The following is a 16,951-nucleotide window of genomic DNA, read 5'->3' as shown; positions in this document are numbered from 1 at the left end:
GATACTGAACAAAGCACACTGGTCATTTACAAGCCAAAACCTCCTGAATTGCTTCTCTGGCTTTAAGAATCTCAGTCTGTCCTTATTCTTTGGTATGTAGTTCCAAGACACTTCTGCTGTGAGGAGATGCTGGTTTCAGAGGCCTCTGCTGTCTCACCCCAAATTGCAATACCTCCTGACCCCGTGAGATAATTTGAGTTTAAACTACCCATACAAGAAGAAATTATTTCAGTGATCCAGCCTGCAGCACGAGCACCAAGCAGTGTGACAGAGGGCAGCAAGCTGTGGCTGAGAGCTCAGAGTGGGATTTTTTGGTAGTTTTGTCACCAAAGCCAGTGTGTCATGTAGCTACACACTTGCTTTTCTGCCCTGGGAAAAACAGCTGGAGTGGTTGCTCTCCTGATTAGCTGCCCTCTGAAGCATTCCACATGTGTCAGTACTGCCTGCCCAGGATCAGCTGAGGGTCAGTTTGTACCTCCCTGCTGGAGGAAATGCTGAGAACATCCTGACTGCAACCTCCAGAGCACCCCAGAGCTGTGCTGTGCAAGGTGTACCACAGGGACAAAGGGTGTCACAGAAGCAGGGCTGTTTCTTGTTCATCTTCTAATTCTTTTTTTTTTTTGTTCTCACTTTCTAGTGTGGAAACAGTAAATGATGGGCAGTTTCACAGTGTGGAACTTGTGATGCTGAATCAAACTCTGAACCTGGTGGTGGACAAGGGGGCTCCCAAGAGTCTGGGAAAGCTCCAGAAACAGTCTTCTGTCAGCCTCAACACACCCCTCTACATTGGAGGTACTGTGAGTTGCTCTAGAATTTTTTAGCATGTTTTCTCAGAAGCAAATAATCTTCCATCCTATGGAGAAGGCTCTCACACAGCCACCACAGGAACAGCCTGCTTTGCATTTCAGCAGCTCCCAGAACTGGCTGGCACCAAGGTGTGATGGCTGACCTGGAAGTATCAGTGGGAGTATCACAAATTGTCATGGCAAAAAAGCAAATCAATAGTCAGTAGGTTTAAATATACCATAACTGAGCAGTATTTCTGCTGGAAGTTTCAAGAGGTCTAAAAATTGTGGGGGAAAAAGGTGTGTGATTAAAAAACATATTAAAACACAAGCTAAGATCACCTTCGTTAATAATCTTATTGGAAACTGAAGCCACAGTTTTAGACAGATATTAGAATTGACCAAACCTCAGTTAAGACATTTTTTCCCATTAAGTACTGAATCTGGAGGGAAGAGGAGACCAAATGGGATGGGGAACAATGCCCAGAGTAATGACTATACCACTGATTAGGTGTCTGGTTACAAGAGACAGAACAAAGGCTGGTCTCTGCCCAATGGATTGTTTTTGCCAGAACCCCCCTAGTTCTGTTCCGGAGTGAATGTTGAAATCTCTCTGTCAGTGACACAGAGTTCTTGAATTTTTAGTCGGCCTATTTCAAATACAAAAGTCAGCAGAATGGTAATAGAAAGTCTTTGAGCCTTTTCTAATGAGATCATTGAAGCCAATAGTAGAACCTCTTAGCAAATTCAGCTGCTGCTGGTCAAGGCTATTCTAAATAATTTTCTTTAATAACACTTTTCTAAAAGAACCCTGAATATTGCCCTTGTAAAACAGAAAACTGGCTAATCTTGCTTTGTACAGAGCTGAACTTTTATAATTGGCTCCTATTAAGAATGTCACAGGCTATTAAAGAGCATTGTGCATCAAAGATAATCCGCTGGTGCAGAGGCCATCACAATTTCTCCCTTTAGCACAGCACAAAAGATACCAATCCTGCAGCAATTTATACACAGGGAACTTGGGAACTAATCCCATGGAAAAGTTTTGTTAATGGATGAGCATCATGGATCGATACTAATTCTCCAAAGGTACCTAAAAATTCTCAGGAAAAACCTGAGGTCTGAAATGAAAGACTGTTGGATACCAAGATCCACAGCCTCAGTAAAGACTTTTGCTGTTGCCTATTAAAATTCTTCTTGCTTCTTTCTAAACCCTCCCTGTTCTTCATGTGCAGCCACCTCCCATGGAAGCCAGCTGCCCTTCCTCTGCAGGTGGTTTAGTTAAAGTAGTTCCCTAAATTACCCCAGAGCAATTGTTCCTAACCTACAGTAAGGTTAACACAGACCTGAACCTTCAGGTGCTCACAGTTTTGTCGATCTCACAACCACATCACTTGTTCTAGCAACTTTCCTTCTAACACACAGTTAAACAGGGGCTGGATTTGTTTTAGGACCACCTTTGACAGTGGCATTACTTACAGACAGCAAGTTCAGAGGCCTCCCATGGCTGAAAATGGAAGCACTTGCCTGTGCTGATGCAGCTGTACATCCAAGCTGGCACCAGTGGGGAAGGCATAAAACAACATCCAAAAGAACCTGCTGGCCATCCAACCGTGTGAAGCCTTCCAACCACTTGAACAAGATGGGAGGTGCTTGCCACAAAGCCTTGGCCTGGCCCTTGAAGTGCTGTTCCCTGTCTTTAGAGCTCTCCTGCATTACTTTCCATGGGATGCACTCTTAGCATTCCCTCTCTTAACACTGTGACCCAGGAAAGCCAAACTGTCTTGTTGCATCCCAGAGGTGGATGCTACCTGCTGACAAATGAAGGCATTCACGAAGCTTTCAGAAGAATAATTGCTATTAAACTGTAGAGAGAAGGAATGTTATCTAAGGATATGAACACGTAGCCACCCCGCAAAAGATATGGTTTGGTTTTCCTTTTTCTTTTTTTGGGTGATGTACTTCTTACAGAAGATTGGGCAAGTGAGTTTATTTTTTCTTCTTTCCATTTCCAGAATGAGGACAGTGAGATTGTGCTACCTTACAAAGGTCCTATGCAAATTAATTATTCAAATATTTTAAAGGACTGTGACAAAAAAAGCTTTAGCAATTATAATTTATATATTACCATTGTAAGTGTCAGTGAACCTTCCCCTTTTCCTTTTATCTGAAGGGATCCCAACCTCTACTGGATTATCATCTCTGCGCCAGGGTGCAGATAAGACACCAAATGGTTTTCATGGCTGCATTCACGACGTCAGAATCAACAACGAGCTGCAGGATTTCAAGGATTTACCCCAGCAGTCACTGGGAGTCCTTCCTGGCTGCAAATCCTGTAACATCTGCAAGCACGGGATCTGCCGATCCCTGGAGAAAACGAGTGTGATTTGTGAATGTCACCCAGGCTGGACGGGCCCTCTGTGTGACCAGGAAATTGGAGATCCATGTCTTAACCACAAGTAAGCTCAAACAAATTCTGAGGGGAGAGCAAAAGCTTTACAGCTAATGCATATTTCACATTTCATCTTGCAAAACCACATCTAACTGGTTTTGGAGGTGCTGGCTCCCCACATGAGGTTATTGACAGTTGTGAGTTTGCATCTGTGGCAGATTTCAATTTCCACTTCTTGTGCAGACGTTGCTGACTCGCCAAAGGAGCTCGTGGTCCTGCAGGAGCTCAGGTGTTAATGCTGCAGGTCATACCTTCAGCTGTGACTGTACACATTAAAATACAAAATCTCCTGTTAATGGGCATGGCTTAGCCCCGGAGGTGAGAGCCTGCATGGATCCAGAGCAGGGCTGCCTGTGAGGGGGAAGTACACATCTTAGGGGTTTTCTCCCTGCAGCACTGAGCCTAGTCTTCAAACTTAGTCCCTGAAGACCATTATGCACTCCAGTGTGAGCAGTTTTAAATTTCCTAAATAGCTGACTTAAATATTACACTTTGAAACAGCCCTTTAAAGTGCAAGTTTAAAGGATAGCATGGTGTTGCATGTGAAGGGAGCATGAGTATAAAGTATTTACAGTTCAAAGGCTCAATAACCACATCTCCATCAGAAACACGGGATGAATAGCTTTCTTATGGCCAATACACAGGAAACAGTCTCGTGCAGAGCAGCAGGCTGCATATTTCAGTGTTGTTTCATAAGCAGATGGAAGTACTTTTGTTTTAGAAGTTCCTTCAGTCGCTGTCTTGGAAGGCACTTTTCACGAGCACGTACTTTTGACAGGTAAATTGATGCATTGAATAATCACTCGCAGAAATTTAACCTGGCAAAGGTACCATTTTAAACTTGCTTCTGGTTCTAATTCTGCAAAGTACTTAATTCTGGAGGTGTTGAAAAGCACCTGACAGTTTACAAACCAAAGGTATGAAGACCCAAATGTTTCCTTGAATTTCCAATGTCAACACAAAGCTGTTGTGGTTGGACAGAGAAAAATAAGGCAGTTCCAGATGTTTACATGACGAGGAATTGTTTCTCTCATATTCCAGGGAGGGTGAGGCAATCATGAACATGGTCCCTTGCTAAGGAAAATAGCTGTGTGTATTTTTAATGCTCACACACTGTCCCACCTTTCCTGAATCACTTCAGCCTTTCAGAGCTGGCTCCTTAAAGCCCTGCCCAGTGTGTCCAGGGGAGTGTGGAGCCCTGCTGGCAGGTGTCTGCTCAACACTCACAGGTTTATCTCACTGAGGAAATGCACCTGTAACGATCAGGTAAACCTCTGGTTCACAGGGAAGAAAATACTGCTCTATACAGACTGTGACTCCCTTCATTAGAGTATTTTGCATATCTGGAGCTGACTGAAACTGCTCTTGTAATCTGTGCACTTTAGTTCAAAGCTTAAAAATTAACTGTACAGAAATTCAACATAAACAGGGAATAATTTTGAAGTACTAGAAATAAAATAGAAATAAGAGAGACATGGGCTTATGTCAAGTTACGTTATGCTAAAGGTTTATATGCCCTGAGCCATTTTTCCTTGGCTGGAGAGAGTTGCTTTCCTTGCTGTTCTCAGCCCATATCAAGTCTGCCCCTGTCCCAGAAGTGGGGACAGTGTCCGAGAACTTGCTCAGGATCACCACCCCACCCTGTGGTGTTCCTTGGAAATGGCAAAGCTCACTGCAAACCCCAGGAGCCAGGGAACCCTCAACTACAGCTGCCCGCTGATAAATCTGTGCATAGCTTTGCCACCAGCACCTTCCTTTATCACACTGGTTTTCATCACCTGATACTATTCGTACAGTAACTGTGCTCAGGAAGCCTGGGCACCCAGCTGGCTTGTTGGCACTTAGTTCCACGTGCTGATGCTGTAAATGTGAGCTGTCTCGTGTGGGTGCCAAGCCCTGGCCTGTGCTCACAGAAGAGCCTAATATTTTCTACTTAGGTTCAGAAATTCTAAATGTATTCTCTGAACATTATCCAGAATTCACTGAAAACTCACACGGTTTTCTCCAGAGTGTTTGACACTGAGCTGCTGGTTTTGGATTAGCGTCCTGGAATTCAGTGGGCAGAAATGCCAAAATCAAACATTTCTGGGAAAAGGAACTTTCCCATCTAGCAAAGACCTGCTCTAAATGCTTCTGTTTCTCCAGGTGTCTGCATGGTAAGTGCACGGCGGCCGGTGCTGCTTACACCTGTAAGTGCATGGAGGGCTACACGGGCGTGTACTGTGACAAGAAGAACAATTCCTCAAACCCCTGCAGGACTTTGAAATGCAGCCACGGGCAGTGCAAGGTCTCGGAGCAAGGGGAGCCCTACTGTGAATGCAACCCCGGCTACAGCGGAGAGCTCTGTGACAGAGGTAGGCTTGGCCCGGGGCTGGGAGCTGTGTAAAGCATTCCTGCTTTACACCTAATTTACACCTGCTTTACTCCTCTCTTCCCTGCTATCAAGCAGTGACCCTTGAAGGGGGAGTAACACACTGACTCCATGTTGCAGAAGGCTGAATAAATTGCTTTTATTAAGATAAATTATATTACTGTACTATACTAGAACTATATCATACTAAAAAGATACTAAAGAAAAACCTATTACTGTCTCCAGACAGTCACAACACAGCTTTGACTCAACTGGCCAATCAATCTAAACAACCATCACCGGTGTCCAATTAACAAATCACCCCTTGGTAAACAATCTCCACAACACATTCCACATGTGCCAAACAACAGGAGCAACAAATAGTGATAAGAATTGTTACCTTCATTCTCTGAGCTTTCTCATTGCGTCTCACAGCTTCCCAGGAAAAATCCTGGGAGGGAGAGTCATCTCTCTCTGTTCAGAGAATGTGAGTACCACACCCTGCCACTTGGACTTGGGGAGACATGGCAAATAGAAGATAAAGCTAAGCCAGCCTCTGCAGAGCAATACAGGGAGAACAGAACCACGGAACAGTAGCTGCTATCACATACAGAAACAGGGACATGGAGCGAAGAGTTTATTCTCTGTCTCCTGAATCCTCAAGGTTTGCTATTCCCAGGATTTGGGTGGGATGTTTAAAGAAGAGGTTGTTGTGAGGTTTACCCTCAGCAAGCAGGGATGAGTTATTTGCACTGCTAGGAGGGAGGTCTTGCAAGAAGGAACCACTCATCCGAAGTGGCATGAAAGATTTTCCTCCTTCAGCTTGGGCAGGTTTCCAGGGATTCCCACCAATCATGCTGGACTTTCCTATGAGGGCAGAGGCCCAACTCTTCTGCCCTGTCCTGGAAAGACTCCCTGGAAACTCACTGAGTTTTAACTTAATCCTTTCTGCCTTTTTTTTGTTCTTGTCCAGAAGGAAGGAGCTGGATTGTATTACTTTTATTTAGGTTGTTCCTTTCCTGTGTATGAACCACAGACTTTCCAAATTTTACACATACCCATCACCAAAATGTATCTGGCTGCTACACAGGGACTGCAGAACAGCACAGACACTTTCAGGTATCTCAGACCACTAGTGTCACACAGAGCAGGCTGACCTTTGCTCCAGAGAAGCAGACATGGTAAAAGTAATTCTTATTTTGCAGGAGTGTTGCAGGACTCAATATTCATTAAAACACTTGCAGGCTGCTGATCAAAGCCAGCAGGCCTGCTTGGCCCTGCCTTGCACCGGATATTACACATTTGTGTAGACACGTTCTGTTTTGGTGGCAGGTACAAAGCAGTAAAAGATTAAGGTTTGTCTCATGCCATCTGTTTGTCTTGAATCACATTATGAACCCAGGGCTGCTCTCTGATGTGTGGGGAATATCCAGTGTGAAAAACGCGTTCAGTCTCCTGTTGACATTTAAAAAGTTTAATAAAGGACAATAGGCGACAAAGACCACAGAGCAAAGGTTATTACAACCAGGTGCATCTTGGCACTCAGCCAAGAGCACCCTGTTATCTTCAGGGATACCCCTTAAATACCTTTTCTGTTACATCAGTCTTTGCATATTCATAGACTCTTATGCATAGTAAACTTTTCCCCAAACTAGTTTACATGTTCCAAGAATTATTTGGCATATCTCCTCCTTGGATTTGCCTTTTTAGAGCATGTGTATTCCTTGGTTATGGTTTTAGTCCATTCTCATCACCTCCAGTTTTTGGGCCCTGGCCCACCCTGCCCTCAGAGGGTGAGTGCTGATGGTTGGCAGATCCATACAGGTGTCCTCATCCTTTGTCCATTGGGTGTTATCCCATCCCAGCAGGAATTTTAACACAAGCACACTGATATCAGCTCTTTCACCGAGCTTAATTACCAACAGAAATAAAAACTATATCTTGATAACAGAGTTACTTTAACACCGCACATATAAAATCCATCTCAATATCTGCAAAAAGCCAATATTATAATATTCATCTATAACATTGTTATAAATGAAAATTTATTCAGCCAAATTAAAAATAAAAATAGTTTTATTAGTGGTCAAATTCTATCTAGCCAGCCACAGGAAAAAAAAAAAAAAAAAAAAACAACACAGTGCCGAGCCCAGGGATCAACCCTGGGTGTGCAACAAGGAGTCAGCCTCAGGAGAGGTTTTTTCCCCTATGCCCACACCCTTCCATCCTGGCAGTTTTTATAGGGAAAATTCTGCCTGAGGCCAAGATTTCAGCAATCAGTCTTTTCTTCTGTTCAGAGTCCATAGGTTAATGAGATTTTCTTTTTTTGTGCTGAGGAAGAACGATTCAGTGTCTGGAGTTGTTGAAATGCTGCATTCACATGTATCTGCCCGAGGATTTCCATGAGATCCATCCCAGGTCATTCAGGCAATGATCAGCACCTGGGGTCCCATATCTCTGCAGACATGGCCCATCTCCTGGCCAACCCACACCCTCTTACTAAATCAGGTTCCAATATACACCAGGTCTCGCCTGCGAGGGTGGGGGGAGCTTTTAATACAAAGAACATAATCTAACAAGTATCCAAAATTACACATTTCATACAAGGAATGGCGCGAATGATGTTTACTACACATAACAACATCCAGCAAAATAGTTACCACATTTTTTGACTCCTTCCCACCTGTGTTGTCCCAGCAGAGAACCTCTGCCAAGGAGACATCATTCGAGAAGTGGTCCGTAAGCAGCAGGGCTACACCTCGTGTGCCACGGCCTCCAAAGTGCCGCGCCTGGAGTGCCGCGGCAGCTGCGGCGGCGGGCAGTGCTGCGTGCCCCTCCGCAGCAAGAGGAGGAAATACTTCTTCCAGTGCGTGGATGGCTCCACCTTCACGGAAGAACTGGAGAGACACGTGGAGTGCGGCTGCTCAAAGTGCTTATAAGCCATTCTTGGGTCTCTCGCCACTTTAACCGACTCAGAAGCGTTATGGAAACGGGACCTATTTACTTGCAGAGTGAAGAAGAAGAAAAGAATTATTAAGTATATTGTAAAATAAGCAAAAAATAGAACTTATTTTTATTATGGAAAGTGACTATTTTCATCTTTTATTATATAAAGTATCGCACCACTTTGGGTATATGTATCATATAGTGAGCTATTTTTACCATGAAACTTTTTTAACAGTTGTAAGAAAAAAAATTTCAAAAGCTAAAAGGTTAAAAAAAAATTATATATATAAAGAAAACATAGCCTGACAGGAGAAATGTGGGGTGACTTTATGTGTATGCACAATGAACAGACGTAAAGGTGTTCCAAGGACCCACTGCCACACTGATACGGGCTGAAGAAAGCTCCAAGGCCCTGGCTGGGAGTTCCAGGTGAGCAGATCCCCGTGACTGACTGCAGCCAGGCACCCGAAGAGCCTCCTCAGCCCCTTCTCTTCCCAACACTGCCGACGCTGGTTTGCTCCTGTACAGTGGCCCCGCTTGCTGTTCATGAACTGGTTCCCTGGAGCACACAGGCACTGCCGTAGCTTGAGGCTAATTACATTATTTGACTATTGTAATACTATAATACATTTTTGCTGTGTATGTTGTATTTATCTTTGTTCATGTTATATTCTGCGGCAACTGTATCTATAGAGCACAGGCAGCTTTATCCAAAAGAAGGGTGCAAAGGGAAAGGAAGTGGAGAAATTTTTGTTGCTTTGGGTAATTTGGGGGCAAAAATGTGAAATAAGTGCTAAGTGATGCCTAATAAATGACATAGTACTTTTGTGTAAACTCCTCAGCTATGTTATTTCCCAAGTTTGTGCCTTCTTGCTCCCAGTTTTGAGCCCTTTTTTGTATATGAAATGTAAGGAATGCACTGCTACATAGTTTATCACACCTTGACACTTTAACTTGCAAAGGTTGTAAAGAGCATGAAAATACCGCAGGTGCCAGAACGCACCTGCAACGTATCAGCTTTTACTGCCACTGTCACTTGAGCCAGGGGTGTGAGCTGGGCTGTGCTGCTGCTCAGCCACACGCTGGCTCTGAGCAGCTGCCTGCCTCCCCACGGCTTCCAAGCGAGCAGAAGTTGCACTAAATCCATGTGAAGGTATTCAGCTGGCACCTGTCCTGCAGGGAGAGGTGTCCCAGCTCCGCCCAGTGCAGCCTGACCTGCTCAGCCAAAGCTCCTCCCCTGCTCTGTGTCCTGCACTCCTGCCTCCCCAAGGACCCCCACTCATCTGAGCTGTGTTCAGAGCAGCTGCTGAGTAGGAATTGGAAATCAATGCAGGCATGAATTCTCACTGTGGATGTGAGGGAAAAATTACTCTGGGAGTGAGTTTGATTTTTGAAGGGTTTTTGTCAGGGCTGCCTTTCAGGGTCAGGACATACATGCAAAGAGCACCATGGATACCTTGAATTTTCTCTTACTGTAAGTTTCAAACCTCCCCATCAACAACTGTTCTATTACCAGTAAAATTTCTTTCTTTATCTAGTGGAGTAAGTATTATGATCCTTTCTTCAAGTTCTCTGTCTCTAAGGAAGGTAGTCAGAGATGCTTCCTAGCAGCCATAAAGTCCTTCTGGGAACGCTTAGTGGTCTCACCAAAAGGCTTTCAGATCAGAGGATTCAGCAGAGGATGAGTAGGAAAGTTGAATCAAGAAAATGGGACAGCTTTGATTTGGGCTTTGGAACGATGCACATGACAAGTAGAAATGTTTATTTCCCACTAAAGCAGAGAGACCATCTAGCTGTAATACAGCCAGAAAGCTGTAACATGCTTATTGTTAGTCAGTCTCTCCTTAACTGCAGCAGTTCATTCATATTTCTCTGTTACAACCAGAACAATGTGAGCAGAAGGGACATAACCAACTTCACAGGCATCTCAAAAAATCATCAAAATAAATATAAGTACATGGAGCTGGCAATCAGTGAAACATAAAACAATCACTACTTAATGTGCCAGACTGATACAGTACAGCTCAAAAGCCAGGGGAAAACTAATCCTGGTTGCAAGTACCATGGACTGCTTTTTATTTTTAATATACCAGCAGCAGCTCATAGCAGCTGGGGTTTGTGATGTATGACAAAAATCACCTAAACCACAACCTACATGTTTTAAAAATTCATGTAACTGCAAACACTTGTACAAATATGTGCCAGGCACACGACTACCATTAATGTTTTATTCCTGCTTAAAAACATTGGAATTTCTAAAGAAGCAGCTGCTGTGGTGTCAGGCAGAAGAAACCCAGCCTACCAGATTTGTGGGCACTGGACTGCCAAGGCCGGCAGAAACACAGCCCCTGGTGAACCTGTCCAGGCTGTGCTCACTCTGTCCCCTGAGCAGCAGCGCTGTGAGGAACAGGGTGACATTTACGGGTGGCCTCACACCTGCTGCAGGGTGCTTTGAAAGCAAAGGCCTGGCAAGGCAAAAGCCATCAACATCTTGTTAACACATCACTCTGGGATTTACTTAAGCCAAGCCTTGCAGCAAAGGGACCAGCAGCAACTCAGCAAGGCCAGCCCTGTTCCTGGCCCTTTTCTGTCATGGCATTTCAGTGTTAAGCGTCAGGATAAAGAACTCAGAAAATATCTATTTTGTAACCAAATGATGCAATTTTTGTATGCTTTTAGGCAGCCACTGGAGAGTGATGCTTTATGTCCATGATTCTCTGACTTGCTATAGAATTATTTTAAGAAGAAAATAAAAAAGCTTTCAGATGTGCCAAAAATGTGAGGTTAACTGAAGTGTAATTAGGTCTGAAAGTTCCTTTCTAACCTGCCTAATGTTACAATCTATTTCAAGAACTGTGGGTACAATGCAGTAGTTTTTACCTCCAGAAAATTTTAATATAAAGTGAAGAAAGATGCTTACCCTTTAAAAATGGCAATGCAGACTGGTGTGAACTGATGTATTTTATTATTAGATTCTCATTGTGATGTAAGTTTAAATAAATTGTTGGGTTATGGAAGATTGTAACACCTTGTGATGCAGATTATTTCTCTGTGTATTTGAGGTATTGAGTCCAACCTTCAGTGTCCACAGGAAACGATGGGGGAAATACAGACATTCCTCTTGGGCAAAGTCAAAGAACAGCTGTAGTTAAAAGTGGTATGCACATTAGTTACATATTTTTATGGCACCACAGCCTAGTATTTTAGGGGTCTTACATGCACAGACAAAGTAAGCCACATAGTTTTTGATCCTGGGCATTTTCTTTAATTAAAATCTTTATTTGCTACATTTTTAAGACTCTTTGTTAAAGAGCTGCAGCAAAAATACACTCATTACTTACTAGACTAAAAGAAGAAATACTGGGAATGGAGCTGGGAGAAGTAGGGCTCAGGAAATGGAATTCATACAGCCAACCACGGATAGAAGGGATCCTGTGATGTCCTGCCACACTGCTGTAGAGGATTATTTAAAATTAGTAACTCAGCAGCAACAGACTTCTACTATTGATTGCATTCCAGCCTTAGTATAGAATAAAACAAAGCTCCCACCTAGTCCTCTGCCTTCCCTCACCCATGCCCCTGTGCAACACTCACGTATTGCTAATTGCACTTCAAAGGATGGCTCCTAAGAGTTGCCTTTGCAGTTCCATTCAAAACTGGTGGCAGCAGTCAGCCAATAAAAACACTCAACCTTAATGAGCATCATTAAGTCTGAACTATGAAGGTTAATTACATAATTGTAGCAGATGGCAGCATTTTCACCTAAAGCAAACCCAGCTGAGCCCACTAAAAAAGCTAGCAGGGAAGTGTTCAAAAATGTCTGGGCCTGGTTTGCTCAACAGTTTATTTGCTTTGCTTGTGGCTGTGCAGCTTGGGGTTTTCTGAGCAGGCACTCAAGAACTGCAGCCTGAGGATGCAATGCTCCTGTTTGTGCTTCTGCTTGCACTGCCCCAGGTGCCGCTTAGCAGCCGTGCTGTGAGGCAAACAGCGCTGGAAGCCATCTAGCCCACGTTCCTTTATCTCTGTGCTTTCTAGTCGGCAGGGAGTAGCTGGATGGAGCTGCTGCTTGCACGGTGGTAGGCTGCAGGGTTTGCCTTGTTCTCTGGGGCCCTGTCACTTCTGGTCTCTGTGACCTCTGCCAGGAGTTACCTCCCAGTTTCTGCTCACACCAGGTGGTTCAGCAGGCTGGACGGGCGGAGTTGGCTCAGCTCTGCCGAGCCCAAGGCACTCCCGATGCCTTGGTTTGGGGCCCAGCGAGATGTCACACTGGGTGCCAGCCCGGTGTCGTTCTGTGTGCGCGCTGAGGATGTTTTCCAGCTGTTTTCCAGCTGTTTTCAGGATGAGCTCCGCAGCTTTCGAGGACAGCGGAGGTGAACGGGGTCCGCCAGCAGGTGGCGCCGCAGGGCGGCCCGTGCCGCTCCGGAGGGGCCGGGAATGGGAATGGGATGGGAATGGGACAGGACGGGAATGGGACGGAATATTTCAGTGCAAAGGGACCCATAACAGCCATTTGAGCAACTCAGGCTGACGGAGTCCCCGCCCCTTATTGAGGGCACTGCCCAAATACCTCAAGCACTGCTAGGCCTGGGGTATTGCTGCCTCTCCAGGAAGCCTGTTTCCACAAAATATGCTCCCAAATGTACTGTATAAACCTCCCCGGTGCAGCACTGAATCTTTCCCATGCCTGCTGTCTGGATCCTGGGGAGAAAAGCTCAGCACTTCCTTCTCCATGTCTCCTCCTCACATGAAGGAGAGTGCAGACTGCAATGAAGTCACTCCTCAGCCTCCCTCCCTCCAAACTAGACAAGCCCAGTTCTCAGCTGCTCATCACAGGAGTACATGTATATGTGATACACAGATTTTCTAGGAAGTTTTAAATAATAACTTCTCAGGTTTTATTGATCCTGAGCCATCAACTTCTTAGCGTTGTTCACCTGTGATGACAGGAGTCCCTGCTGTCCCCACAACATGGCATGGGATCAGCGTGGCTATACCCCAGGAAACTGCATGAACTGGCAGCAGGACAGCCCTGCTGAGCCCCAGGAGACCATGTGAGACCTGAGGGTCTCCAACACTTCATCACCACCATCCCTGGCAGCGGGAAAAGGGCTCCACGTGCTGGCATATGGGACAGTTTGTGCCCATTCACTGTGGCAGCCTCAGGACAGAGGTCTGACATCAGTGTCACACGGCTGCTGTTATGTTGATTATTTCCATGCTAGCACCTTATGGAATAACAACTGATTCTGCTGTTTCTACCCCAATTCTGCTGCTGTTTGCTCTCACACACCGAGGTAAAAGCACTGCATGCAGGGTCTCCAAGCTGCAGGCACACACCCCACAGCCTGTGACACCTCTGGTCTGTGAAGAAAGCACAGCTGCTCCTCCAAGCACCTTGACCCTCCAGAGCCCTGCAGGCAGCAAGAAACTCCTCGGGCATGGAACAGAGCAGGCAGGCAGGACAAGCAGTAGCTGTTGGTGTGAGGAGTTTCACTCACCTGTGATGCAGGCTCACAAGCACGAGGAACAGAGCTTGCTGTGAGACTTGCACAGTTTTGTATCTTCTCATGTGTAATCTCTTGACCTTCTCCTTTCCCAGGGCTTCTGAGCTTTCAAAGTACAGTGATGCTCAAGGTAGTCTGGGGATGGCAGTGGCTTCTCTGACTTGTCTATGAGGTTTGTCCCCACGGCACAGGGATCACTCATTTTCTGTAAAAATAATATTTTACAAGGCTGTGTCTTACCTGGGGAGGAAAGGTGCACATCCTACCTCTGAGGTGTGGAAGGGAGGAAAGCAGGTAAATGAGTGTTCAGGGGATAGCTCAAAACTGACAGGGAATCAGGGCCTTTTCAGTGGTCCAGCCCTCCAGCTAATCTTTCACCAGCAGCATTTAACCAGCTGCTCTGCTGGAGGAAGAGGGGATGTTTGGAGTGATGGTGTTCATCTTCCCAAGTCACTGTCGCATGTGATGGAGCCCTGGTCCCTGGAGACGGCTGGACACCCACCCACCCACGGGGAGCAGTGAATTCTTTCCTTGCTTTGCTTTTCTTGCATGCACACCTTTTACTTTCCCAATTAAATTCATTCCAAGAGTTCTCTCGCTTTTACCCTTCCAGTTCTCTTCCCAATCCCACTGACAGGGGAGTGAGGGAGTGGCTGGGAGGGGTTTGACTGCTGACTGGGGCTAAACCTCGACAGGCAAAAGCCTCAGCCCTGCCTTTGACACTTCTTGCAGAGCAAGGTTACAGGAACCAAATACCACAAGGTAATTTAGGTGGGGACTTTGCAGCACACGAGATAATATCAGAGTTTCACCTAGCAGGTGATAAGAGCAGGCACAACAGGCAGTTCTTATACAGCACCTTACATTTCCTTAATTACACACCAGCATATTTTGCATCTCTTAACCCAGTTTCTCCTGGTAAAGCACTCATTGAACTGTTGGGGGATAGGGTGTTTTAATATTTTTCTTATTTACTACGTTGAGATAAACACCAAAGTATGATTTACAGCACCAAGACACAGACTAAGTTGGTCATACCAATAATAAATTATATTCTTATATAGAAATGAAACAATTTTCATTTCACCCCAGTAATAACAGATTTTTTAAAAAGTCATACCTGAAGGTATGTCATTAATATAAAATCCACTCATTTGGTTTCATTACCCAAAGATACTGTAAAGTACTTTAGGACAGTAGTTGTTTAAGCATGTATATATATATATATATATATATATTTAATATATACACACATTTGTATTTATATAGCTGATCATATATTCACCTTCAGATTTATTTATTCTTACTTAGGGGTTTTCCAAGAGATGTATTAACTGACATACAAATAACTCCAATCTAAAAGGGCTCATAACTTGTAAATCAATTGCTCTGCAAATTGATGAATGTTCTGAGCCTCTCCCAGGCCAGTGCTAAACTTCCAGTTTGATCTAAACCTCAGCTCTGAGATGGACTAAAGATAGCTGAGCATTGATCTCAGTTTCATTTTTTGGGGTTTTATTTCACAAATTCTCTCTTAGCTGTAACATTCAGATAAAAACACTGCAGCTTATTGTGAAGAAACCAAAACTTCTGATTTGCTGATCTTGTTTTTAACTGAACAGCCCTTAGCTCATTCATGATCATAAAGCCTTTATCTATCCAAATTTTTCACATGGGAGATGAGTTAAGAGGGTTTGCTTGACACAATAGCTAAAGTGGGCATCCAGTGCATAAAAATTCAGAACTTGCTCCTAAAACCCATGCACAAAATATGCATTTTTGTCCCTGACAGAATCTGAGGCTGGGAAAGCAGTCAGTGAATCTGCATTGCTGGAAAGGAAGAGTTATCATTTCCTCAGTGAAAAGCTGGGTCAGGAGCTTCTCTGCCTGTTTCAAGACAGCAGGAAGCAGACAGCTGTCAGGCTGTAAACTATGTTTTTTCTTATATTTCTGCATGTATATATTATCAGCACTTCCCAGGGATGGTATTTCATTTCCTCTAGAGTTAGAAGGTGTGTAGGAAACAGTCAGAGTGTCAGTGCTGGACAAAAAATGCCTCAGAATTAAGGTAATAAAAAATCTCCCTGCAGATCTGTTTTCCCCAACCCCACCAGAGATGTCTGCAAGACACCGGATAGCTCATTTTACACCAAACATTCCACACTGCACAGTCTGGTGACAGGCAGGAAATTAAAGACTCTTTTTCAATCACTGTGTATATTTATGAGCAAGTTAACTTCCAGGTAGCAGCTAAATTCTTGTATTCCCTAACACGTATGTAAATGCTTGTGTTTAATGTTTCAAAAGTAAACTACATTGCAGTGAAAAACCACAAAACCACACCAAAATTTCCTCACTTTAAGAGTAACACACAGGAATTTCCACAATTACACGTAGCTTAGAGAAAGAGAGAAGTTCTGCAGCCTTGCTAATACACTCTGAACTTCCTTTAAAGGATGAGAAATGAACACTTAGAAGACTTCAGAGTAGGTTTTCCAAATACAAATATTTCAGCAAGGAAAACAGGGAAAAGGCATCCAGATGAGAATTTTGGCTTTTTAATGTAAGATTCTGGATTAAAATGAACAATAAATATATTACAGGTTTTACATGTTTAGGAGCAGTGGGGGAATGGAGGGTGAAAAGATGAGCCTCCTGTCCTGACACAACAGGTTTGTGAGTAAACCTCGTGCCCAGCAGACATTTAGTCTTTTTGGTTTGTGAACAGTTATTTCAAAAGAGACTTTTGCCAAGGCTGAACTCCAGACACAAAGAAACCTCAGCTTCCAAGACAGAGATTATACCCAAATCCTCCGCCCAGACCAGAGCTTTTAGGTTCATCCTAGGTCACGGTAACTGATCTATAATCACATAGCACTTTATCACAAAGGAGAGAGGAGAAAGTGGAAACAAC

The 16,951-nt window shown here is 44.3% G+C and overlaps 1 protein-coding gene across 4 annotated transcripts in view; it reads left to right on the top strand.

Annotated features, from left to right (window-relative positions):
* Nucleotides 1–11,558, top strand: part of SLIT3 (slit guidance ligand 3) — a 473,826-nt gene extending 462,268 nt beyond the window's left edge. For 3 of the 4 annotated variants that reach the window (XM_030284150.4, XM_030284149.4, XM_072935367.1), the window contains 4 exons: nucleotides 638–792; nucleotides 2,959–3,244; nucleotides 5,383–5,591; nucleotides 8,285–11,558. In XM_030284150.4, the coding sequence (XP_030140010.4) occupies nucleotides 638–792; nucleotides 2,959–3,244; nucleotides 5,383–5,591; nucleotides 8,285–8,526 (892 nt within the window). In that variant the 3' untranslated portion in view covers nucleotides 8,527–11,558. The remainder of the gene's footprint in view (nucleotides 1–637; nucleotides 793–2,958; nucleotides 3,245–5,382; nucleotides 5,592–8,284) is intronic. The other variant, XM_002189997.7, reaches the window with a different exon arrangement.
* Nucleotides 11,559–16,951: the final 5,393 nt, after the last annotated feature.

The sequence above is a fragment of the Taeniopygia guttata genome, chromosome 13 (genome assembly GCF_048771995.1).
Source record: "Taeniopygia guttata chromosome 13, bTaeGut7.mat, whole genome shotgun sequence".
Classification (NCBI taxonomy): Eukaryota; Metazoa; Chordata; class Aves; order Passeriformes; family Estrildidae; genus Taeniopygia; species Taeniopygia guttata.
This window is presented reverse-complemented; position numbering and strand designations above follow the sequence as displayed.